Source organism: Xenopus tropicalis, chromosome 3, assembly GCF_000004195.4.
Source record: "Xenopus tropicalis strain Nigerian chromosome 3, UCB_Xtro_10.0, whole genome shotgun sequence".
NCBI lineage: Eukaryota > Metazoa > Chordata > Amphibia > Anura > Pipidae > Xenopus > Xenopus tropicalis.
In genome coordinates this window covers 62,500,341-62,528,317 of record NC_030679.2, presented here as the reverse complement: position 1 = coordinate 62,528,317, position 27,977 = coordinate 62,500,341, and the positions used below count along the sequence as shown (strand labels likewise).

General features: G+C 38.0%; 1 protein-coding gene across 7 annotated transcripts in view; it reads left to right on the top strand.

Moving 5' to 3' along the window:
- The window catches only part of pawr (PRKC, apoptosis, WT1, regulator), a 59,594-nt gene that overhangs the window by 9,887 nt on the left and 21,730 nt on the right, over positions 1-27,977 (top strand). For all 7 annotated transcript variants that reach the window (XM_031898948.1, XM_031898947.1, XM_031898945.1 and 4 more), the window contains exon 3: positions 26,899-27,027. In XM_031898948.1, coding sequence (XP_031754808.1) covers positions 26,899-27,027 — 129 coding nt within the window. The remainder of the gene's footprint in view (positions 1-26,898; positions 27,028-27,977) is intronic.

The window sequence follows — 27,977 nt, the reverse complement described above, 5'->3', positions numbered from 1 at the left end:
GTGTTAGTGATATCATTAAGAACAAAAAATCCATTCCTTAAAACTTGACTACAGTCCTGTTTGTCGGGCCTTCTGCCTTACAGTGTATGGTCCAGTACCTAGTTATCTGTGTTGTCTTTATGCACTTATCTGTACTGTCGCTGTACAATAATTTCTGCTTTCTTCTTCTACGTAAGGGTTGTAGGCCCTGTTCTGTAGTTCAGAAACAGCTGGAGAGCCTCAGATTGAAGATCCACGCCAAACTACATATGAAAGCAAATATTATAGTGGTGCTAGACAGAAGTACCCTTTGATCAGCTATTGCACTATAAACAGGTCATATATATTACATTTATTGGCAGTTTGCATATTATGCTCTTATTTTTTACAAGCCTTTAAGGAAGTTATTTAATGTAGTTGTATAACCTGCAGTACTTATTTGTTCTTGCTGTGATGCAGAGGACTCCATTCCCACACCCTCTCTTAAGTATTACCTTGGTGATTTTTATCAATACTACTGGCAAATGTATCTGAAAAAGAAGATGACAGAAGTAGAAGTGAGTAAATACACTGCTTATTATTTGTGCAGGCTCTTCTAATGGTTGCATGTCCTGTCAGATCTGTCACACAAAATGTTCATTGCTAATTTGTGCCGGTAGAGTGGTTTGGCGCCCAGTAACTGGATTACAAATTTGCTGTGGGGACTGGCAGTCTTGGCACTTCCAGGCTTGCTGACCCCACTCTATGAATGCACTGCAGAAGGTTATTGTCTAAACAAGTGAATTGGGGAACCTTTAGAAGAATTACAAACCTTGTCTATTGAAACATCAGTTTACCAACTAGTTATAACTGTATTATAGGGTGGCACTTTTCCATTTAGCTGTTGCAGAATTAGTGTTAGTCTGTCATGTAATCTAGCTGTGCCTGTAGCATTATAATGTGTCTTTTGTATGGATAGGATAGGTTTTACACATTTTACAGTTACAAATAATTGCACCTTTAGCTACCTTTACTGAATTAACACAATAAAAAAAGAGAATTAAAGCTTGCCTTCATTTTGTGAAACATTTTGTATTTCTATCAACTGCTCAGCAGGCTATGGTACAGATATATGTAGCTTTTTCTAACTGTGCCAACTGGAATTGCCTTAGATCACTTAGTATTATGGCCTAAGCCACAAGCCACGTTGGACTGAAGCTCAGGCTGCGAAAAAACATGTACTCATGCATTTTGGCACCAAATTCCACTCCGTGTGCCTGTGCCCAGGGCAATGCAGTGCCTTTGTTTGCAGTCATAGTTATGCTGATTCAAATGTAGGGACGGATAATCAGCACTGCATGGCAATAGCTGTAGCCTACATATAGCACATCGTGAGCAACTATTGCCGCTTGTTTTGGAGATTATTGCTTACTCGTGCCATAAAACAGGTGATTCCCATTAAGCATATACCATATACGTACCATATGATACACATACGAACCACCATGATTATGACACACAGCCACATGCAAGGAATTCTAAGTTTCTAAAGCAGTTTTCTAAAGCTATAACTTTAGTGATTGCCATGCAGTTTTCTCTTAGACCATTGGTTGCCGTTTTGTCTTGGAGTCACAGACACAAAAAGCCAGAGAATGCCTGATGTCCCGTAATTCTTTTAATAGCTTCTCTTATCTATGTTTGTCTGCATCACTCCCAATTTATATGGTGCAGTGCTTTACTATGGAAAATACTGGTGCTTTATAAATGTTCTGTGTAATAAGTAAATGGCATATGTACATGCAATGAAGAACCTTTTATCTTTAGTTTTAAAAGTCAACAAAAATTGTTTCTTTAAACACTTGGTTGTAAATTTCTTTTTAGCTATCATTATGTTGGTTGCAGCAGATAGTGAGGAACACATTTTGTGCAGTGACCTAGAGTTTAATAACTTTACATTTTTTTTAAGAGTTCAACTAGTAGACTTTAAAAAAAAAAAAAAAAAAGAAGACTCCTGCTCCAAATGTACTGCTTTCCCATGTGGGAGGGGGTGTCAGATGAGCGTGACTGAGCATCCATTGTAAGCAGCAGTCTTCGGGAAATCAGGCACAACTCAAGGATTGTCTCTTTCCCCTTCAGTGCATTTCATGTCTCATGCTGGGTATTGACCTTTCATTATCTTTGTTAGTAGATTTGAGACTGAAATCAGCCATGTATATATTGGACAAGCCTGTTGCCTAATGTATTGATTTTGTACTGGCCTTTGAAGAAAAAGGAAAAATGCTATCATTTTGTGATGGGTATGAGAAGAACCCTGAGATAAAGTAGAGCTTAGTACTAAAGGGCAAGATTTTAAACTGATGACATCACTTCTGTAACCCATTACGTGCAATATGGCCTATATATTGCTGAAGGAGAATCCCATTGTAGAGTGATCATTTGCACAGACCAATAACACCAGGAAATTTAAAACTGACACCATTAGCCAATAATGTTCACGGTCATCATGTCACCATTATTTCTAGAAAGCGTAATATTTTTACTTGGGATCCCTGTAGTCCAGTAAATTTATTGGGGGCCAGCTCATGAAGGTGTATTATACAAGGCTCTAAAGCTGAGGGCCATATGCCCTAACATTTATTTGCTGTGGGGCTGACCAATTCGTAGTACATTTACTTCAATCCCCATCTTTTTTTTTTTTTTTCTATTTTTGCCATGCACTCTACATAAATATTAGGCATCCAACAAATATTTGGAGCATTCGCCCCAACTTAAGATAGGGTCCCAAGCTTTCTTTACTCATATTTCTGTTCTTTGTATTCCTTTTCTTTATCATTATTTTTCTCTTTTGTCCTGTGTCTTTCCCCTTCTTCTCGCCTCCTCTTCCACCCTTATTCCCTCACATCCTGCAGTAGACACCTACTTTTTGTTCTAGTTTTTTTTTTTTTTTTTGACACTTCACATCACACATCTTCCCTTAACCTTATTTCTTCTATTTTATCTCTTTGCTGCTCTCCATTTATCAACTTTTTTATGTCCTTATACCCAATTTTTATCCCCTTCCACGTTCTTTAGGCTCCCCACTATTCTGCCACCAATTCTCTCCCTGCTCCGTTCTACTTTTCTCCTTTCTGCTAACCCCTTCCACCTAATCAGAGGCAGTGTTTCTCTTTGTGTAGAGGTTTGGCACAAATCAACATGAAGGGATTGACAGACTGATTTGCAGGGCTGCAGGCTGGCACTCGGACAGCCCCAATCTAACACTTTACTGAACGCAATAGAATGGTTGAACAGATAAAATATGGCAGAACACAGCAAACCCACGGCAATAAAAATAGACTTGCGCTAAGGAAAGCATGTACAGGATGGAGCTAAATAGAAGGGCAATTCAAATGATTATTTTTTAGGTGTTACTAATCCTTTAAAATAACAAGTATTTAAAGCAACTTATTCATTGAATATACCGTAGTGTGTTTTCTACAATTGTGATATTTTTATAGCTCTTTGTGTCGAAGAACAAATTCATTCATTTGCTGTATATACACTGCTGTGTCATTGTTTTTAATTTTATTTTTGTACTAAAATCCTCCTTACAAAGCAGCATAAAGCATTTGTGCAGTGGGCCTGTAAAGCGGTTTTGGATGATGTGCGGCTTATAGTGACCTTTAATGCAATTACAATGCTTTGCATTCCTGGGCCCGCACCTGTGTTTGTGTAGCCTGTACATAAACGTTACATGTTGGTGTTTGGTTTCTCAGCACAGTAAGAAAAAAAAAAAAAAAAGCTTCATATACCTTTTGTACCACCAGACATTCCACGCGAGTACCAGAAGCATTGTTACTTATAAGCACATTGCTAAGCTACAGTGCTGCCATCTATTCTTTGGGCCAACGAAGTGTTTTTTTAGTGTGTTGGTAAAATTATTTTCTGTAGTGACAACAGTACATTATACAGTACACCTCTGCCTTTTTATTATTACTTTTATCATCTATAAAGCTCCGGCATGTTACGCAGTGCTGTTACAGATATTGAACCCTCAGACTGAGGGAGCAGCAAAGGAATTGTCTTCTTTAGCCATCAAATCAAATCTGCATTTCAAAGGGATCACTTTGAAAGGGAAGGTTATCTACAAAACTGAAGCATGTTAAAGCTGGCCATACACGCACCGATGATATTGTACCAAACCTTGTTTCGTATGATATTCGGTGCGTGTATGGCGGCTCAACGAGGCAACCGATATCGCAAAAGGCTGCGGATATCGGTTGACTCGTTGATCGGCCAGGTTAAAAGATTTTGATTCAGCCCTGACCGTAGATTTTGCTTGGGTGCCTTCAATGGGCATGAGCAAAATCTACGTTCAGGGCTGAATTGGCAAATAGAGTTAGAATTCCTATTGTTTCTACCTCCATATCTGACGAAAGATCAAAAATCGCTACGTGTATGGCCACCTTAAGGGCTCTGGCACACGGAGAGATTAGTCGCGCCTTCGCCTGCCATCCCACCGGCGAAAATGTAAGTTGCCAGTGGGATGGCACACGCGGCGGCGCGATTTTGCGCAAATCGCCTAAAAAGCCTCGCGAGGCAACTTCGGCGATTTTCGCGAAATCTCGCCGCCGCATGTGCCATCCCACCGGCGGCTTACATTTTCGCCGGTGGGATGGCAGGTGAAGGCAACTCGGGGAGATTAGTCGCCCTAGAACAGGGAGTTTTGTCGCGGGCGACTAATCTCCCCGTGTGCCAGAGCCCTAAGGGTTATGGCACATGGGGAGATTGCTGCCCACAATTAAAACTGTGCTACTGTGGACGGCAAATCTCCCGAAAATGCTTTTGCTCCAGCAATCATGTAAATGTCTGGTGGGAAAATATGTATGTCGCTTTGTTTTCTGAAGTCGCCTAAAGTTTCCTTGTGAGGCACCTCCGCTGTTTTCCCGCCTGCAGTTTACATTATTGCCGGTGGAAAGTAATTTTAGGAGATTTGTCGCCCACAGTAGTACAGATTTAACTGCGGACGATCAGCCTTACTGGACCTATACTACTTTGAATTTTGAAAATGATAAGGGTGTTGAGTTCCTTAGGTCAGTTCATAGATTTTTATTTTTCATCTAAGCCCTCTCCCAGTATTTTTTGGTTTGTCATTCCACCTGTTTCACTTTTGCAAGGGTTCTTTAATAAATTCAAAAGATGCAGTTATCATGGTCCTACTCGTAATAAATCTAATTTGCAGTAGGATCCTTATTGTATATAATATGTATTGTGTAAAATAATCTTGTTTTGGCTTGTGCCTTCATAAGTTTCTGATTGATCTTTGCTTTGCAGTGGTTTACCATAAAGTTAGGAGTAAAATATTAATTCTAAGTGCTTGCTCCTAAGGAATCTTACATAATCAAATTTAGAAAGGTGTGTTGTGTTTTCTGCCTTAAAAAAGAAAAGCACATTTGTAAATCTCTTTAGAAGACGTTGCCGTTGCAAAAATAATCCATTACAAAGAGGTAATACTTGCTATTTACAAAGGTGTGTGTATTTTCTTTTAAAGCCAGACTAACATTACTTACAACACCTCAGACGTGATATAAACCATTTAAGTCAATGGAATTTGTTCTGGTGGAATACTTCTGCTGTGAATTACACCATGAAGTGAAGTAAACAAGAAGAATCTATTTACTGGTCCCCAATTTAAACACAAATATTTTATTGGTTGTTATAGTCGGCTACACCTGGGCAAACCTAATGTAATTTCATACATATGGGGGTAATTGCCTTTAGGGGGAACTGTTATGATTGTAAGCTCTTTTGGGCAGGGCCCTCTTCACCTCTTGTATCGGTTATTGATTGCTTTATATGTTACTCTGTATGTCCAATGTATGTAACCCACTTATTGTACAGCGCTGCGGAATATGTTGGCGCTTTATAAATAAATGTTAATGTAATGTTAATGTAATGATGCAGAAAATAATTGGCAATTGGTCTTCATTTTATTTAACTTTTTATGTTTTAATTATTCAGCATTTTGTTCAGCATCTCTTCAGTTAGTAATATTAGCAGCATCTTGTTGCCAGGGTCCACTTTACCCTAGTGTGGTATGGTGGTGACTGTGGTATGAATGAAAGCCTGGGGGACAATGAGAGGTCCTGAACAGAAACTTTAGCTGGTGGGGAAAATATGAATAAGAACAGCATATTGTTTAACACACTAAAAGTTAACTTTATGGTGAACTATCTGTTTAAAAATGAGCTAAGGAAGGTTGTTTCATATACACGGTGTAATAGCAGTTTAATAAATATATTTATCTTGGGTGCTGTTTGTTTTCCTTGTGAATAGCTATGGTGAATTTTCTTTATATTTTGAATATTTATCATATTCTATTCCTTAGAAAGTAATTAGAACTAAGACATTAGTTGCCATAGTGCTTTGTTAGTGAGCACTTTCACTTTCTTGCAGGTCTCCTTCATTGTAACTTTACAGAATACTAACCGTTCTGTCCGTTAGTCTGTATTATTCATGGTAAGGCTTTTATTCATCAATAATGAATTGGCCTCTCAGTTCCTTCATCCTGTATTCAATACTGTGAGATGTTTTCTTTTTCTACCTTAGATAGGCTTACAATATATTAAATACTTTGCATGGAGACCTCCTATAGGAAGGATTTTTATAGCATATTTACATGCACAGTATGTACAATACAGTATCATTGCATTCAATAATATCCCTCTGTGTATCTTCATGGTATGAGCAACTACATTTCTTCTGTAGGTTAAGGAATATTTAAATACTTAAAGGAGAAGGAAAGGCTAAGTCACTTGGGGGTGCTAAAATGTTAGGCACCCCCAAGTGACTTTAATCGCATACCTCGTACCCCGGGCTGGTGCCCCTGTTAGGAGAAAACAGCACCAGCCCGGGGTACCTGGAGCGATGTGCTTCCTCCTTCCGGCTTAGTTTCGCTGCAACTAACACAATAGGCGCATGCGCAGTAGAGTGAAAAGCCGACTTCTCTGTTAAAGTTCGGCTTTTCACTCTACTGTGCATGCGCACGCGAGCGATACAGGAAGGAGGAAGCTCTGCAGCTACCCCGGGCTGGTGCTGTTCTCTCTGAACAGGGGCACCATCCCGAGGTAAAAGGTATGCGATTTAATTCACTTGGGGGTGCCTAACATTTTGGCACCCCCAAGGGACTTTGCCTTTCCTTCTCCTTTAAATACTTACAAACATTTGCTATTTTTTATAACGTTAATCTGAATTTGTATTACAGTCATTTTATGCAAATCTTGTAATGATCTTCTGTGTTGGTGCAATGCTTTAACGTCTTTTGTTATAAAAATGTAATAGAAACTATATTAGTAGTACAAATATAGGATATGTCGTTCTGAAACCCATTATGAAAAGCTAGCACTGCAATTCTAATTTTTTTTTCTCTGTAATTTAAAGACAGTACCTTGTACCTAAGGATAATAAAACTGGCATCAATCCAAACTGATGAAAAACAAAACTGTTATTATTAAGGCACCAGTTCTCTATATTATAGATGGACTCTGCATTCAGAAAACCTCAGGGTCAAATCATTATGCATAATAGATACCATAACTGTATGGGGACTAGTAGTATTACACTAACAGGATAATATAGATAAAATAATACTTATAAAGGGTTATATAGTAAAAGGCACTAATTTTTCCCAGGAGCAGTAACTCATAGCAGCCAGTCAACAGGCTACTAGCGTTTTCTGATCACCTGTTTAAACATCCTATTGGTTGTAATATATTATATATTGAGCACTTTTTATTACATATGGGGGATATATTTAATTTGTTCTAGCAATTCTTACTTTGCCACTCAAATTGCCTTAAGTTCACAATACTCTTACTTCCCTGATTGGAAAGTCAGGATGCATACTCTCTTTTACTCATGCACAGCAAATGCTTATTACTGGTGTGCATGAACTTTATAAGGCATATAAGCAATTTGACATGTTATTTCCATCTGGTACAGCCTGAGCCATAGTATATAATTATTATTATAAAATATAAAGATCACTTAAATGCGTAATGGACTAAAATGACTCTGTGAGTCACTGCCCTTTTTTCAGGATATTTTTAAAGGTGTTGTTGTAAGAATAACTTCTTAATTATAATTAACAATTTCTGCTAGTCATGCGTGTCTTTATTATTTCCTCTAGAGGAATTATTGGCAAGTTACAAGATTCCAAAGAGCATTTTAAGTAAAATGCAGCCTATATTCTTTTGAACAATATTTTAAGTGACACACTGTAATTTCTGGGATGCTTTCTGAAAAGTCTTTTTAGTCTTAGTGTTGGTGAATGGCATAGAGACTACAGAATTTAATTGCAAAGGATCTTGCACACATTTAAACAAAGAATGATGATATGCTAAAATAGAATGGCCATTAAAAAGATGATTTTTAGAAACTAATGTTTGCTAAGCATATGTTGGTATTGTGTGATGTGTAGATAGCCAGATTGTAAAAAAATAGAAATGAAAAACTTAAATATACTTATTTTTTGCGTAAGTATTTAAGCCACACTCATAGTGGACCCTGTTGCAGCATTAACAAGGCAACATTGTTTTTGACGTCACTAGTAATGACCGAATCTGTTCCATTTCACTTTGCCGAAAAATTTGTGAAATGTGACTTTTTTTTTTACGTTGCCGCAAACATGTACCATGTTGATGAGTTTTTGGTGCACTGGCAGATGTAGAAGTGAATAGGGACCTCGGCTTCTCTTCATTTCCTACTGTTGCAATCCTTCATACAGTTTAACAATCAGAACAATAGGAAGGAAGCCATGCCATGTCTGGCCCCCAGAAGGCTTTCAGTCCATATGCCCCATGGGAAACATCTTAAAGAAAGCAAGGCTTATAAATAAATAAGTGAATGTGGAGCGAACTTAAATTGTATGAATAGGTGTTACCACACTGCAGAAACATGAATATCAGATGAAAATGAATATCAGATTATAGTAAACATTCATTCTGAAAGGATGATATGACATGTACTTAATGGTAGTATACAGGCAGTTTAACATGCCTGTACCTGTTAGTCCTTTTCTTAATCCTTCTGATGTACATCCTCGGTAAATTGGGTCTTGTGTATTGAAGAGTTATTTATACTAATTGCAGTAAATTATGAAATTATGTTTCCAAGTTTATGCAAATGCTATACCTCATTCCACGCTCCCTTATTTCAATTTCTAGCTTTTGCCTCTGCCTGCTTTTATGAACAAATTGATTATACCCACTCTTTATCTTCCTGTCTTTGTGGCAAGTCATGACGTGCTTCTTATCTTGCCTGGAGAGCTGCCATCATTACTTCACACCGACTCTCCTATGAATATTAGCTTTGGATAACACTTATGAACATTCAGTAAAAGAAAATTGCTTTTTCTCTTTATTTATTTGTATTAAACCTCTTTGATCCTACACTGAGCCAACTTGAGTAAGGGCCATGGCCCACAGGAGATTAGTTGCCCGCGTTTAAATCTTAGCGCAATTTCAGAAAACAAAGTTAGTGATACGTGTGCCTCCCCATAGGCGATTCGCTTTATTGCCGTTAGGAAGCCATTTTGGGGAGATTGGTTTCCTGCAGTAGTAGGGGACCTGTCACCCTATGAAATAATTTCAATTTCTTTTCTATTGTGTTTGTAAAGCAAAATTAACTTCACATCCTATATAAATTATATATATCTTGTTTCCTTCAGAATTGGGAATATACAATCACAGCCAGCAGGCAGCTGCCATTTTGTGGGCACTGTTATTAAGGCAAGCTTTGTATCACCCCAAAATCTTGTGTATGTGCCAGAATAGGGGACCAGATGCCCAGGCCCATGCACTGGCTACACAATTAGAAGGTGAGAAGGTAGGGAGAATCTGAGTGCTGAATGGAAAGTTTAAGTAATTGTCTGCCCCGCCTCTATGCCTAAGGCATAGAGGCGGGGCAGGCAGTATATGATTGACAACGTGGATTTTTAAATGCATTTATAATGAGTTTGAATGTGACTATATAAAAATGAATTCTGGTTTCATGTTTAATTTGAAAAGGACTTTTATTATACAGCTTTTCATGTCTGGGTGACAGGTCCACTTTAACCGTGGCAACTGACCTCCCTATGGACCATGGCCCTTAGGGTAGAGTTGGATTGTGGGTGTGCTCTATCACCTTTTTAAATATGGTCAATGTAAACAAAGCTCTCATTGCAAAAACGTGCAAAAATTCCTCAGTTTATTTTTATCTGTAAATAAAAACTTTATTATAGAAACAGATGATCATTTAACACATTTTCTTAAGGATCTACAATTTTAGCACCTAGAACTAATGCAACAAAGGAGAACTGTCAAAAACTTACAGCACTAAAAGTTTCAGCAGATCAAATGCAGGTGAAGTACGCGGTGCAGATAAGCACTTCATGTGACTGGCATATTTCTGCCAACAGAGCAACAAACCCATTAACGGTGATGCAATGGTTAGCATTTACTGCTGGTTCGCATTGGGATTTAAAATAGGCCCTGGCATTTCAAGTACACAGAGGCACACAGTCTTCCACCAGCCCAATAAATAGTGACCGTCTGTGGCATCTTACAGCAGCCCCTCGCCAAAATTTGCCAAAATCCACAGATTGTCAGTCTGGACCTGCATTCCCAATAAGCAGTGCTGGAGTCCCAAAGTTTGATTCCAGCTTAAACATTATCTGCAAAGAGTTTGTATGTTTTTCCCTTGCTTGCATGTGTTTCCTCCCTGACTCCGGTTGCCTCCCATACTCTAAATACCCATAAGCAACTTAGTTGGCTCCTAATAAAATTGACCAAAGTGAGTGAGTTTATATGGAGTTTGACTGGAGCAGGGACTGATGTGAATTAATAAATTTTCCACTGTTTTTGCAGGGGCTCTTAGATGTGTATATGGTCGGTAAGGACAAAACTGATCAGTCTGTCCAAGCATACCTGTATATGTATAACTATCTTAAGAGGAATTTCTTCTCCTCTGGTTGATGAGGTAGGTGATAATGGCTGAATCGTTAGATATGCAGGTAGAGACAAAAGAATTTTACCTCTTGACAATTCAGCGTTAACATTTTGCCCATGTTAAAAATAAAAAATGTTCCATCTTGTCCAATCAGCGAGCCAATATACAAAGCTTTTGCAGATATCAGTCGTTTCATCTCTCACCATATACGCACTGAATATTTTATGAAGCCTTGTTTCATACAATAATATAAGTGTATGTAAGGCCACCTTATATAATATGTCAGCGGTCATCATCCAATTGCCGGCAATATCAGCTTTAAGGCTGCATTTGAATGTTGCGTCAGGTCTCGAGTTAGTTAATTTGTGGCATGTTACCTTGCTTAGGGAGGTTCCCTAACCAATGGAAATTTGGCCACTGACAATAGAAAAAAATACACTATTGCATGGCATTGTAGTTTTGTATCCCCATACAGACTTCCTTTGTTTCTTTATCTAAACTGACTCTTTATGCTAATTATAAGTCTGGACCTTGTTCCATCAGGTGAACTTCCAGGTGCAAGCTGTATGTGTATGTTACATACCATACACACCCTTTATGTTGCCAAAACAGATAGGAATCCAGCATTACTCACTGCCACTTCTGTAACAGGAGTAACGTTAAAATGGAAATCTTAAATTATAGAATGCCACAGAAATAATTGTTATTATTAAAATATTTTGTTTTGGGACAAATTGTTGATATAGGCCAGATATTCCACCACTATACAAGGCTTTATCCAGCAAGCTTAGGATACTCATTGTTTTAAAGTACTGTAGAGCAACATCTTCTTCTATACATAAATAATACAATTTTATTAAGAACCACAAAAAATAAAAAATTAAATAACTTTAACCCATAAAAAGCATAGCATGACGGAGTCATGAGGTGCCCTTCAGCGTAACCTGTGTATAAGGTGGGGTAAGTTCTGACCCAATGATTCTGATTTACTGTGCTAGTAATCAGTTAGGGTTAACACCCCCCCCCCCCCCCCCCCCCCCCCCCAATGCCTAGTTCCCTTCTCATTGCTGAGATACACTGTAAGTAAAGTCCAATCTCTCCTATAATGGTGCGTACAAAATTTTTCACAGTGGCGAACCTGCAAAATCAGTATATATTTATGCAAGGGCCTTCTTTAGATTTCTGTTCTGCAGTCCCCCTGATGACCATTTTGTCATAGTGTGACTTTTTATTAATATAATCGTATTATTTTTATGTACAATAAAATGTTGCAATTTATTTTATTAACACAGTGAGTACTCTCAGCTTGATGGATAAAGCCTTGTATGTTGGAATATTGTTGATTGCATTCAGACACCATGCAAATGAGGAGTGAATAAGTGTAGTGCTACTATGGTTGTAGTCCAGATTAAATAGTGACAGTGGCAACGTTCTTGTTTTTTTGCTCTAGTTTTTACTATAGCAAGACAAGACATAGCATGATGTTAGGGAGGAGTGTTAACCACAGAGATTCTCATAGGTTTTTCTCAGAGACAGACAGTTCTTTCTGTACCTTAATGGGAGTTAACCCTTTAAGTGCCATGTAATTTTCTGTTAGTGGAATAGTAAATGGTAATTTATGAAGACCCTAAACACTAAGAGAAGCAAGAGTGGCCTCTTAGTTATGCAGAGAACACTTCTGTCCAGGCTCTGGCTTCTCTCTGCACTTTGCTCTGGTTAAAAAGTCTGCCACGAGGTTCAGTGTATTTTTCACATGTCATAGGGCTGGTGGTAAGTACAAGGCCCATTGCAACCTGTGTCTGCAAGTTAACGGGAAGAAGGTGAGTGTCATGCACGGTATCCCAAACCCAGAACAAAAGCCAAGATCCCAGTCAGAGCCCACTCTTCTGCCTATAACAGCCACCTTTCGCTTTGGGAGGAGCCCTCCGCTACTCGGGTGCCACCAAGACTTATTGTGAGAGGACCAGGGCAAATGTTCTGGGCAGGCAAGGGAACCTAGCATTAACGCAAAGTTAGGGAGATGAGACAAAGTGGAACAGGCCGAAGTCAAAACCGTGCAGGCAGCGAGGTACAGAGTTGAAATCCAGAAGCGTAGTCAGTAAACGGGCAACAGGGTCAGTACAGGCACCAAACTGTGCGCAAGACATCTTAACTGTACAACAGAAATTTTCTGTAGGGGTTGATAATCCTCGATCCATCAGTATTACAGAATTACCAGTCTAATGTGCCCTATGATTAGCCAAACTGCCTAAACAAAGCTGAGCATATGTTTGTGTAATAAACATGTTTTCTGCACTTTTCTGGTTCTGCTCCATACAACTGGTCATTTGATAGAAAATCTTCCTCGCTTTTCCCTTATCTGGGGATAAAGTTGCATTGCATAATTTTAGTGACATGTTGATGCTCCGCAGAAGTTGCCACAACTGGAATTATAAGCAAGCATCTTAGATGACACTTAGCCACATAGTAGGCAACTAAAAGGACATAGTCCTTATTTCATACTGTTGTTTCACTTTGACATCTACTTGCCATTAATTCCCTTCTCCCAACATAAAACTTCTTAAAACCCCTCTCCATTCTCCTTGCCTACTTTCCACTTTAGATGTTTATCCCAGTACAGTTCTCACATTACCACTTCTCTGTGTCTTTTGTTTACAGTTGTTGGTACTTAATATAGACAGGCGTGTTTTCATGGATCATTCAGGTCTTGTTTGCAGTAGTGCTTGGGCGGCTGAGAGTAGGCAAGTGATTGGCTAGAGTCTCTAGACAGTCAGTGCTAATGCCCATTGTGTATAGGCAAGCTGCCATGGATTTTTCATTGTTTGTTAAAGTGATCATGGAGACATCACCTCATACACACCCACTAAACTAAATAGCAAATATATTCTGTGTTGGAGACGCCCAAATAAACAGTTGTAAAGTGAAAGTGTGATTAAGCGATATACACCTAGAGTAATATTACCTAAACCTGAAAGAAGGTCACAAGGCTTACTTATCAAGGAATATCAACCAGTTTCAGCCAAATAAATTCACCATTATGTGGAAGGTATTTTTTTATTTTTTTTTAGACAGACATTTCTAGAATTAAAAAAGGTATGCTAAACAAAGTTTTTCTTGGCAGTATGCAGTTCTTGTTTTATGAACCTTTAAATAGTATGGTCATTTGAATGATAAAAAAATGTTCAAGTCATGTGTTAGTCAGGTGTGTGCAGGTCATGTGGACAATAATCGTCATTTCTGTTGCCACAGCAAAATTACCTTTGTGACATTACTAACAAAAAGATGATTTATTTATTACATATCTCTCAGTTGCTGGTACTTCATAGAGATAGTATATACTGCTGAGAATTTTTGCTCTTCCAATAAATAGAACTTTTAACTATTTTTTGAACATCATGGTTTTGTATTTTTTTTTTTTTGTTATACTGTGGCTCATGTTCACATACTTTTATGGGTGCGCTAGGGTGTAGTATACTCAACTGCCGTGACCAAGGTTTTTTTCTCGGTTTTCTTACAACCCCTATGGCATAATGTTAGGTTTTACCTTCTATTCATTTTTCTTCTGTGGAAAAGGTACTAGGTAGCTAAAGATGATGCAGCCAACCTTCTGTGATATATGCTATCACTTGGCCTACATGTCTTAAATATTTATTCCAGGCTGGTAAATGTTGAGAAATGATGGCAATTTTAGGCTAATGTTTTTGTTTGGCAGATGTTGTCCTGTGTAGCGCTTTTGTTTCCTTTCATTCAGTTGAATATTTTCTCCATCTAAGGAAGAATGCGTGCTGGGGCCAATGATATTCCCTTTCTGTGCCTATGAAAACATTCCTCTTCAGCCTCAGTTGTTCACTCAGCCTTCTCTTTTACACACACCATCATTATGGCTTTAGCAACATGCCCAGGAATTAAAAGCACATTTTTTCGTACAGAACATGCAGTAAATTAGTAGCATGCTGGATTCTCAGGCATTATTATGAAATACAGAGGGAGTCTGAGAAAGGCCTGGCAAATTCTTCCTTCACCCTTTTAATCAACTTAGTCTAGCATTTTTAGATTTGTAGAGAGTTCCATTTATTATTAAAAAAACACAGTTAAAGCTGCTACATGTTCTGTATTCTTTTAAAAAAAAATTTTTTACTTAAGTTTTACAGACATTTGAGCCTGTATTCATTTTAGATACCCTTTTAACTAAGGCAAATGCAACCTTAGAAATGAAACAAAGCGATTTCAGTGGTCAGCACTTACCCTGCTTTCCTCAGGACCAAGTTGAAGATGACTAGCTTGATTACGTACATTTTCATAGACAACATAAAGGACAATATAGAAACACTATTCTGGCAACTGCAAGCTTGTTCTCTAAGAGCTGACTGCACTACCACAGAGGAGGCAGGGAGTTTAGTAGCCATGAAAGAAAAAAAGTAGCTGCTACTAGTATCACCATGTGTCTTCACCCTTAATGTGGCCTTGGCCCCAAGTGTTCTATTGTCTCAATTTGATGCCCCCCTAGCTGGCCAGATCTCACAAAGATGTGCTCATTTGCCTACATAGCCAAAGCTAGTGCTTGACCTGCATTATAGATGGGTACAATATTTTCTCCCCTTCTCTCACATGTCAATTTTTTTTTAATCAAATTAAACCATTTCTAAATATTAAGTACATTTTTTTTTGTTATGTTGGTTTGAAAAACCCAACAAACTGTTCTTCAACTTCAGCTTATTCTTCCGATTCTTCCTTTTCTTTTTCTTTTTCTCCGTGCCCCCCATTTCCTAAAAGCTACTTCTCCTTCAGTTTTAGGGGTACAATACCCAGACTCTTCACGCTTCTTTGTTCTATAGCGGAGCAGGTTGCTTGTGCTTTTCTAAGCGATCCTGGCACCTGTCTTTTTGTGGCGCTCCGAACACCCCAATTTTCCCATTGACTTTTTTTCAAACTGCTGCCACTCTTACAGCTTTCAAGCTACTCTCCCAAACCTGAATAGCATAATCATGGGGTCACCCTGAATAAAACAGCAACATTTGTTGTATGACCCAATGTGGGAGGAACCAACAAAAGCCAATCAAATTTCACCCCTTGGCTTTAATGGGGACATTTAAACTGCTGCCACTCTTAAAGCTTTGAGGCTACACTCACCAAACCTGAATCACATAGTCATGGGGTCAGCCTGTATGAGATTTTGTATTTGCTGGATGCCTAAAAGTGGGTGGAGCTACGAACAGCCAACCAGATTTTACAGTTCACCTAGGAAATTCAACGTGCAGCCATTCTCGCAGTAATGACACCCGGGTCCCCAAACTTTGCAGAGTTAGACACCAGGTAACTGCAGTTCAAGGTGAGAAAAAGTGGGCGGAGGCAGCAACAGTCAATCGAATTTTATTGACATTCAATGGGGAAATTCAACCTGCTGCCATTCTCACAGTATTAACACCAGGGTCTCCAAACTCTTCACAGTTGGTCACTAGGGGACTGCAGTTTTGGGTTTGAAAAAATGGGTGGAGCCACCAACAGCCAATCAGACTTCACCTATTGAATTTTATTGGTTTGATGCCAGGCTTCCCAAACTTTGCCATCAGTTACTGAGTGACTACATATTTAAGGTTAGAAAAAGTTGGTGGAGCTGCCAAAAGCCAGTCACATTTCTTTTATTGTTTTCAGTGGGGAAATTTTAACTGCTGCCTTTTTCACATGTTAAATGTCAGGGTTCCCAAACTGCACAGTTTGTAACTGGCTGACTGCGTTACAGTTTAGAAAAGTGGGTGGTGCCAACAACAGCCAATCAGATTTCACCTATAGACTTACATTGGTTTAAAGTCAAACTGCTGCCATTCTTTAAATATTAATACTAAGGTCCCCAAACTTTTAACCGAACACGATTGTTCGGTTAAAAAGCATTTTCAGAGATCAATAAGGATTGTTAAAATTTGATTTATTTGATAAAATGCACTCTCATTATATGGGAGAAGGCCTTTCTGTAATTTGGAGCTTTCTAGATTATATATCCTATACCTGTAAGTTTATTACACATTTTCAGTGTTTTTAAAGTTATTTGTAAATATAACAAATATACCCAAGGCATTTTTGTACAGTTTTAATTGCCCGTTGCCCTCAAGTGTATCTCAGTTGGAGTGCTACTCATACAAGTTAATGCTTTCTCTTTACAGACCAGACCTGTAGTATGTCCTTTCTGGGTCCTTTATGCTAGCATATGATTGGTGATACTGCTTCCAGCACATTCAGACTGACCCAGTGACATTTTGTCCAAAACATGTGGCCTGCTGTTCCTTGAAGATAATTGTATGTCCACATTTCTCCTAGCACTGATACTGATCCCAAAAAAATGTTGGCTCATTGACATTCATTCCAGCACGTACTGACCCAGATGCACTGATCCCCAGCATATTTTGGATATTGATGTAGTTTCTTGAAATGCAAAACATATTGGCCATTAGCGTGGATCTCTGCCAATGCTGTCCCAGTTGCAGTGACCAAAAATAAAATACCATACTGGAGCCAACGTTGGCTCCCAGCTTTTACACATGGATTATTTGCCAGTTTAGTGGCTGAGTATGGGGCCACAATAGTAGCCTTCAGTACCACTGGCTGATGAGAGCTCAGTCAGATGTCCATCAGCCCTATGTCTTCCTCACTCAACAAGTGATCCACATCAGCACACCACTTTTATATGGCCTGCTTTATACATCTTCTTCAGTCCTACTGTTAGGAACGCATGCAGAAACTGCATGCAGAATTTTCTTTGAAAATAAAAAATTAAGACCAATTGCAACTGGTATAAGAATAGCCTGCCTACATCATGCAAATTTAATTGTAAGCCTCTTTATTAAGGTTCGTATTTAATAATGTTTAAATTGTGCTTGTTTTTTAAATGTTTTGTTTCCATGCGTAGAAAAAAAACACTTGCTACCTTTTAATTTACTTTAAACAAGGGCACTTTCTAATGGGTCCCCATGTTTGCAATTGTATGTATGATACTGAAAAATATGCATTGTATCAGAACTATTATAGAATGAAATGTAATGTGGCATGAAATCTAAGTCTTCAAAGTTTTTTGTTTTTTTGATAGAGAAAGCAAAGTATGGTGCAGTTAAAAAAAAAAAAAACAGCAACTCTCTACAGCTTCTCCTTGCTGGGATAATGTTGCACCTCTCCTTCCTGGGATAATGAATACTTTTTTTTTTTAATAAACAATAGTCAATGAACTTCAGCATTTCTACATGCTTTCTAATTTAGAGAATGCCAAGCAAAACCTGCCATCCTGTTATGGTTCAGCTGGTGGGTTGCACGTTACAGTATAACTTTTCACTTCTGCACACAGAGTTTTAGGACCCTTTAATATAACATAGCAATGATATACCAGTGCCAGCTTTTGCAAAATTGCCTAACTCACTCATCCCTGTAAAACCATTGGGTTTATTATTCCACAGATGCTTATTTGAGCAGTTTTTCTGAGCTGAGGTCTGGAAGCTGGACAGCTACTTCTAATGTATAAAGTGATTATGCTGCACCACTTTGTGCAGCATAGATTTAGCAACAGATATCGATGCCACAAATGAACACCTAGTGATTGTTGTTTTGAGTTAAGCCATTTGTCGTATTTGGTGTCTTCTGCCTTGACAGTGGGATACATTATTAAAAATTTTTTTTATTGTAATCAATAGCTGATTTCCTAGACTGTTTTCAGTACTGAGTTATTAGTACAGACATTCTGTTATCCAGAATGTGCGGGACCTGGGGATAAGGGATCTTTCCGTAATTTAGATCTCCATACCTTAAAGAATAAATAAACCTTTTTTTTCTATCCGTAAAATTACTCTAAACAGCCTCCGGAATTACCTACCTTTGTCCCAGCATTCTCTCTAACCTGGTTCCTCAGAAGTTGATAGTTTTTCTTTGCTTACTTGTGCAGAGTGAAACCCCGCCCCCACTTCCTGTTCAGGTCTCTCATAAAAAAAAAAAACTCTGCTAATGCACAGACTGGCTCCTGCTGCCTCCAGGCATGCCCAGAAGGCTCTCCAGGTTGACTACAAGTAGTTGAATTGAAGAGAGAACTGAACAGGAAGTAGGGGCAGAGCTTCACTCTGCACAAGGAAGCAAAGAAAAATGATCAGCTTCTAACTGAGGAACCAGGTCAGAGAGAATGCTGGGACAAAGGTAGGTAATTCTGGAGGCTGTTTAGAGTAATTTTACTGATAGAAAAAAAAGGTTTACTTATTCTTTAAGTCTGTTAAAATCATTTAAACATCAAATAAACCCAATATGATTGTTTTGCCTCCAATAAGGATTAATTATAACTTAGTTGGGATCAAGTAAAGCGTACTGTTTTATTATTACAGAGAAAAAGGAGATAATTTTTAAAAGTTAGAATTATTTGCTTTTAATGGAGTCTATGGGAGATGGCCTTTCTGTAATTCGGAACATTCTGGATAAAGGGTTTCCAGATAAGGGATCCCATACCTGTACTAAGATATTCGTTTTTCTTGGATTGTAGTTATTCGTTTTGCTTTGGAACTGTGGTAGGACTGGACAGTACTGCACTCTGAGCTATTATTAATATTTCCAAGTATTTGTAAAGGATTTTTATAGTTGTGAGATGACCATTTTCTGTACTGCCTTTGAGTGGCAGTGGTAGCTGAGTAAAGAAAAAAGATAATCCACCACATTGCACAGTTTTTCTAGTGAATCATATTTTTTTTTTTTTTTATCCTTACTCCAGTATTCCTTTTGCCAATTAACTCTTAACTCTTGAAATCTAGAAGTACTCTAAAATGGATCTTCAATTAAAACCCTTAATTTAGCTGGCACCTTTCATGGAGAGTCAGTTGGTTTGTGGTGCTTGTATATAAAAGAATATACTTGGGTTACTGGGTCCAGGTGTGGTGAAAGTTTTCCCAACTAGGCCTGTACTGCTGTACCAGTCTCTACCTTATATGTCTAAATAAGTGGACTTTGTTTACAGAGAAACATCTATTTGTTGGCATCATTTTTAAAACAAACTCCCTAAAAGTTGGCATTTGGTTAAAGCGTACCTGGTCAAATATTGTTATTGAATAGCTTAGGTTAGAGCTTAGAGAGTTTATGATGTGGTGTAAGAAATAAAAATTTAAAATATTCGGTCTTATACTAAAACCAAGCCTTCTTTTATTGTAAGATATTTCAATTTAAGTTAGATGGATTTCATGGAATGTAGAACAAAACAGAAGCAACCAAGCAATATAATGTAGAATAACTCCTTGACGTAGGCAAGAACACTTTTAATAACAAAGTGTGTAAAGCTTTTACCTTATATGGATTCTATTTATCTAGCGAACATTCTTTCAATAAACTTTTAAGGAATGTTTATCCTTTTTTACTGTATTAAAATCCCTCTGCTACTGCTCCTTAAATTTGATCAAGTAGAGAGGAAAAGAGTATTAGCCTGTGCACTGTTTCTGCAAAGTAAGGGAGGGGTGTCTAATGGCTGGAACAAATTTTAGCCTGAATATTTTTATTCGCAGTAAGTTATATTGTGAAATTATTTAGCTTAGTATTGTTTACCATTGTGGCCAATAATAGTTGTTTCTTATTAAAGGTTGATGGCACTGTTGAATGGGAAGTTGCTTTGCGAAGAGATGATTGATCAGTTATGTCATTTCTGCTTCCTTTGTCTTTTAACACATTCTTCATGACTATGTCAGCAACATTAAAGTTGTAATACACTAAAAGCAAGATATTTGTGGATGTCTTTGTTTGCTGCATCAGGTTTGAAACATTAGGATGAAATGAAACGGCAAATCATTCTATTATGCACTTACACACAATATCACCATATTCTACATATTATACATTATAAACAACAAATTAACCTATTAAAGGTTAGCACAAAGTGAGTCTCTATATGCTACATGTCATGGTCTTCTGTACCTGTTCAAGACTGCAGCAGCCCTTCAGCAATGCCTCTGAATATGTCCACCATTTCTTTTTTGCTGAACTCACAGTGTATGTTAGATGGCCTAACAAGATCCCACATGGAATGCTGCTATGGACAAATTTATAGGCACAAATCATTCAAAAGCCTACCTCCAATGGCCTCCTTCCCTGCTCTACCAGTCAGTCCTTATGTAGCACACTTGGGCATGATCCCAAAAGGAATCACTAGGTGACAAGGCCAGTTACTTAATTTAATTTATTGGCAGGACATCAAGTCATAGTCAAAGCCTAGAACTCTCTGTATATTAATATTGATCTAGTAAAGGTAAAACATGATTGGATCTTCTGTAATGAGGAATTCACTAGTATGGTATCAGATAAACATCAGTCCTTTTGTGCAATCTGGCAAATCTGAATTGATTATAGCTATTCCTTTCCAAAGCACTTAGTGGGGAGTTTACTAACGTATCTATTTCTTTCTTTTTTTTTTTTCCCACAATTTGTTGGGGGGGGGGGGGGTGGGTTACGCTAAAACTCAAATATTTAGTAAAAAAAAAAGTTGTTATATTTTAAGCAAAAAAAACATGAAAAACACAAAACTTTGCTATCTAAAAGCTGTCAAGGTCATGTAGAAGTCAGTGGGAGCTGCCCTAGGCAAATTGTAACAATCTTTATTTAATTTGTGGGTTTATAGGTTTTTGGGGGTTTCATTCATAAGTTCACAAAGATTTGTGAAAAAAAACATATAAACCTCGAAAAATTTGGTTTTCACGATCTTTTCGTTTTTGTTCCGCTTGTCAATTTGGATCTTTTAAAGGGGACCTGTCACCCTAAGAAATGATTACAAATTATTTTATATTCTGTTTGTCAAGCCAAATAAACTTCATTTACACTATATAAATAACATACATCTTTTTTCCTCCCATCTTGGAATTGCATAATTAAAGCAAGAAGGCAGGTGCCATTTTGTGGGCACTGTTATTAAAGGAGACATATTGGATAAATGGGAAAAACCCTAATTTTGTAGGCAGTTATGAATAATATACAGTGCTGGTTTCATTTTGGGCTAAACATTAATCCTATCTGTAAAAATGGTCCCTTTGTTGGGGCCCCCTATAGATCCTATCACTTCTCTGTCCCTGTTTGAAATGATGAGTGGGCGTGTCCTAACGGTCCCTGCCAGAAGCACAGCAGGAGGGGTAGAGCCAATCACAGCCCTGCAGTCACACAAGCAAAGACAGGCTTCAGTTCCCTATCAGGTCAGCCTAATTGCTGATTAGTTCCTATCCTACAGTGCAGTGTCCTGAGAGCCGGCCCCAGCACATCAGAGAATTCAGCCAGCAAAAAGTGGAACATATGGGTGGGACTAGTGGGGTTTTGGTGGAATTTCTCAATAAATCGGTCTGAAACACAACTTTTTTAAGCACATTCCTTCTATATCTAGAGGAGTATAATTCACTGGAACATTCTTAATTTTTATATGATATGTCTCCTTTAAGGCAAGGTTTGCATCATGTCAAAATCTAGTTTATGTGGGTGATAGGTCCCCTTTAATAAAGGACTAGACATTTGTGGTTTAGTGGAAATGAAATTAGTTGTGGTTTCAAGAACCTTTTAAAACCATGGATAATAGTTTGTTAAAAAATCTGCCCTTTAGTGTCCTTGTAATAACAAAATGGAACTTGAGCTTATGGTGAATAGGGGGCTTTAATTGACCCATAGAGTGTGTCAAGAAGGGACATAGTAATTTGTAATTGTTACTTTATGCAGTATCCATTTATTCTGAAATGTTTACCTTATTTTTTTAGATAAATGTCTAATTAGGTTCCAGTGTTATTGAAGATATAATTATGTGATGACTAACCTATAGTTCTTCTTACTAAGTGTGCAATTAAACAGCAACATTATTATAATATACTGCAAAATGCATGTATTTGATGTTACTTCTCCTGCAATGGAACTGAAATTGCTTTGAAATTATTTTTGAATAAAAACTTATTGAAACAAGTATGCAAACTGGCGGAATCCAAAAGAAGAGGGCCCAAAGTGGCTTAGGGCTGTTACACATGGGGAGATTAGTCGCTGCTCAACAAATCTCCCTTGTCATGGGCGACTAATCTCCCCGAAATGCCATCCCACCGGCATTTTACATTCTAGCCGGTGGGATGGCATTTCGGGGAGATTAGTCACGAGGTGACTAATGTCCCCGTGTGTCACAGCCATAAGCCACTTTGGGCCCTCTTCTGTTCCTCTCAAGGCAACTTCCGCAAATCACGGTGCCGCGTATACCATCCCACCGGCGATTTACATTCCCGTGTGTCACAGCCCTTAAAATGCAGTTGGACAATTCTGCTGTGTGGATTTTACTGATGTATACTCAGGGACAGATTTATCTATATTTGAATATGCACTTTTAAATTGCATACAAGAGTTTTCAAAATTTGAATTTTCTTGATTTATTAAGCAGTTCACATGTATTAGTTTTTTTTTGTGTTTATTTAAATTCTTAAAAATTTGTAAACTATTCCAACTTTAAAATTAGGGACACTTTTCAGACTAACTGGTGGATTCTGGGATGAGAAAGGAGGCTTTGGTTTTTTTAATCATTACATCGCTGCTAAACCATTGGGGCTTTTGCTGTAGGTTTAATGTGTAAAATACAGTATTTCTAGCTTTCTTTTTTAAGGGCTCTGGCACACGGGGAGAATAGTTGCCCGCAACAAATTGCGGTGCCGCGATTTCCACGAAATTGCGGAAGTTTCCTCTCAAGGCAACTTCCGCGATTTTTGGGACACATCAGTGTGTAAGACTAAGAGGAAGATTCCTGCTGATTGGCTCAGATGACACATTCCTAAGGGGGGGGGGGGGACAGGCGAGAGGAGAGAGCTGCGTGTCTGGCACAGGAAAACAAAGAGACAACAAATCCTGTTTCTTTTGAAAGAGAAGTCAGTGCAGTGTTTCTGTGAGTGCTTATGGCTGTATTTACATAGACCTTTCTGATAAAGTTTACTTAGTTTTTACCTTTCCTTCTCCTTTAAGTTTTTATTTATTTATCTTTTTAACTACAGGCGGTGTTCTTGCAAATCATCTTTAAAAGCTGGATGTGCAGAGTAACAGATCTATAGGAAATTGTGTGTAAGCTTGCAAAATCTTATTACATGTACTGGTGTCATAACTTCATGTGCACACAAGCAAAATTTTAAGGGATCATTGGTTAACACTTAATAATTAAAACAATTAAGACAATAGTTAATAAATAAAACAATTTGAAACAATAACCTTTTTCCTTTACTGCGACACTAATGTGCCTATTAGGTATTCACCGAATCCACTTTTATTGCTGCATGCCTGCTCTTCCGAGATTTGGGCAAATATCAAAATAAATCCTAATTTCAGTCACATGGTTTAAAGTCACATTATTTTGAGAGTTTGGATTCCATTCAGGAAAGAATTTACATGCTCCAGAATCCGAATGCTGCATCCAAATGGTTCATCTGTCTATCATAGCTTTCTTTCATGCACTCCTCAGGGCTTCAGGAAAGGTTACTCCTGATTGACTGCACCATTCATAATGACAGTTTCAGTTTTTTTTGTATTAACTGTCAGAAGAATGAGAATCACTTTCCTGAATATAATTTGGATTTTGTCCTTCCTGTAACTGAGATACATCAGCATTTAGTTCCCCCAAACATTAACTATCATGTTCATTTCTCCCACATTCCTGGTATTAAAACAGCCTTGTTTTCAGGGACATCCACACATGTATGTCATACCCAGGGCATTTCTCATTTCCTATACAGAAGACAGTGGGAAAAAGAGATATATCTCAGACATATGCTCTGATTTGTTCATTGGGTAGAGAAGAATTTAATAAGGAATTTTTTAGTTGGAATTATTGGTTTGGGCCCTAAGGGAATATTATGAAATCAATCATTTGTTCTTACTGTGTTTCAACAGAATAACAATATGTACTTAATTACAGAATAAGTGACAATTCATTCTTACTAATGCTTGCTTGTGTGCTTTAAAATATTTATAGTTAAGTACGTGCTTGAAAGGACCCTAGTCATTGTGTAATCACTGAAATCATTGGAAAATAGCTCTTCTAATTCTGTTTTTCCACTTGTTTGAATTGTTTAACCCCCTGCCACCAAACACATGTTTTTATTACTGGAACATGTTGGGCTCCCACAAATGTCTTCATTTTTTCATATCACAATACAATGTTCAATTTTTGGGTTCTCCATATAGGATGGGTGCTCTGGAACTAAATGTTTATTACATGTCTTTTATAATTAACTTATTCTCAGAAGATCATTCAACAAATATGTTTTCTAAAAGTAGTCAAAGCTACATGTAGAAAGATAGAATAGGATATACAGTTGCATGTAAAGTATCGGTATTTTATATTCATATTTGACTACATGTCTTTATTGGCTTTTTCTAAAACTTGTGAACTGGCTTCTGCATAGTAGAGGTAAGTTATACTTACAGTTTCGAGGGGGTTATGGACTTTTGAAAATGTAAAAGCATCTATCACTGTAATAAAGGCAGGAAACCAGAGACAAAAATCCAGAAAATACTTAAAATGGCAGACTATTTAATGTCAGGCACAAGCAAAATATGGCATCTTAGCCCCTTTGTTAACAGCTAAAGGGGCTAAGATGTTGGTGTTTTGTTTAGCAATGTTATAAGACACAGAGTTGATGCAGCTGGCCTGAGTGAAGTTCTTTCCTTGTGTATCTGAAGGAGTCCATATAGGCATGAAGTGGATTTCCCTGGGTAGAGGCAGCGATACAAAGCTTGGTTGATGACCTTATCCTTTTTAAGCTGTTGCAGTTCAGGGGAATTCCCTATGGGCCGATTCTAGCTGGCGATATTGGTCCTTTAGACCGACCTCACCAAGTGAGCGGATTGTGTATGGCCACCTTTAATTGAAATGAAGAAGCTGCTTGATAAGTGATGAAACATTTCAGGAATACTCAGCCTGGTTGCTTTAGACTTATCACCAGTAGATACTGTATATCATGACTTGGATGAATGAACATCTTTTTAAATAAGCTTTAGACTCGTCTCAATTATATATCATGGCCTGGATGAATGAAAACCCTCAAAAAGCCATTTTTCGGTGTGTTCACCACTATGTATGTTTCAACAAAATGTGCTTTTAAATAATGCACAGAAAGGTGAGTGCCAGTTGCTACTACATGCATGGTTGCATACTGACCACAGTGCACTTGTAGCCCTGTATTGGTTTTGAGACATATCCCAGAACTTGAAAATTAGAATTTTGATACACCCCAGTATTTTGGGTAAATTGTCATTTGTTTCAGCAGTCAACTGTTGGAACCCATCAGTTGGTTGGAGATCAGATTGTTTGACGTATACTGTAGCGTATTAGGGTTACTAGGTAAAAATAATAACTTGTAATTCAAAATAATAAGGATGTCAGTGTTAAGGTGAGTTTAACTGCTTTCCTGCTATAAAACCTTAATTCTACAACCCCAAGCACAGCTGTTGTGAACCTGACTGCTAAGGCAATAGAATTTTTAGGCATGACATTGGGGTGCAAGATCAAGCCTTCCGACATCCAAAGAGTTAATTTGAGCTCCAATTAGATTTCCAGATTCAAATGCATCAACATTTGTGCATAGATCCATGCTGTAACAATAAGCTTCCACTGTATTTGTTTATAACAAGGTTAAGGTACCCCCAATCAAGGTTCAATAAAAAATGGGATTGGTAGCTTGTTAAAGTGTGCAGGACTGGAATCCTGTGTCTGCTTGGGTTTCCTTCCAGCATATAAGCAAGTATACTGAATGCTGATGAGAGCTGACATTTTTTTGTGACTGTGCATGTAAGCGTCATGTGTCAGGTGATGAAAATCAGAACCAATTTTTGAAAAGAGCTGTTTGAGTCAGTGCTATGTCAATAAAAGATTTTATTATTAACCTTAAAAAAACATAATATATGGTAGAGCTTCATATGCAAGCACTTTCCAGGCCTCTGATCTCTGATCCACAATACTTTTTTTTTTACAATTTATTACAGAGTCCTGATGAGTATGAAGATGATGAAGCAGGACAAAAAGAAAGAAAAGGCGATGATGTAGTTACCAAGCAAAACACTCTACAAAATGAATCTTTTTCCCTGGATCCAAGTGAATCCTACTTGCCGCAGGTGAGATTGCTGTAAAAGTTGTATATACTAATCATCTAATGCATATTTGGCATGGATTTAAGTATTTAGGTCTGTATAAAAAACGCATTAAGCTATTTCAAAATGTTCTTTTCTATATGTCAAGTAGGTCTGAAGTCCTAAGTCAGAGGTGAACTTTAAAAGAGGAAGGAAAAGGTTTATCATTGGGGGGTGCCAGTTTGTTTGGTACCCCATAATGATTATAATCTCTTACTTTAGGCCACAAACTGGTGCTCCTCTTTGCTGAAAAACGTGCTGGTGTGGAGTACTATTGTAGGGAGTGCTGCACTGCCATCCTCTTGTCTTTACTAGAGATCCTTTGCAGTTGGTCTAGGCTGTGCTCATGGGCAGTAGAATAAAATCAAAACTTAGAGGAAAAAAGCCAAACTTCTGCTCTATTATAAATGGCTTAGGGCTGCAACAAAGATCCCAGGACAGGAAAGAAGATGGGGGTATGATTCCTATAGAACACTACTACTCAGGAGAGGTGCATTAGTCATTGAATTGGAGCACGATCCCAGGGTCTGAGGTAACCTGTTATAGTCAGTGGGGGATAATTAACAAATTGGAACCCGCCATTTATTTAACTTTTTGATAAGTTTGGCCTATTCTAAGCAACTTTCTGTGTACCCACCCAACCATACACCTTACTATGCTGAGCTTATACCTTTGGCAATTGGTATAGATTTGTGCCTGCATGCTCTGCTCCTTCATTGACATCAGAGAAGGGGGGCATGGGTCTATAAATACTAAGGCTCAGTGGGTTAGGCATAAGTGAGGGTATAAAGCATACAGGTTAAGATTGGATACGGTTTGATTTTTTTGTGGACTTTCAGGAAAAAAAAATGTGACTTTATTTAACTCACTGATTGGCCCTAGTACTTCAAATGGAAGTTTTTCTATTTACAAATAAAAGTATAAAAGGAGAAGGA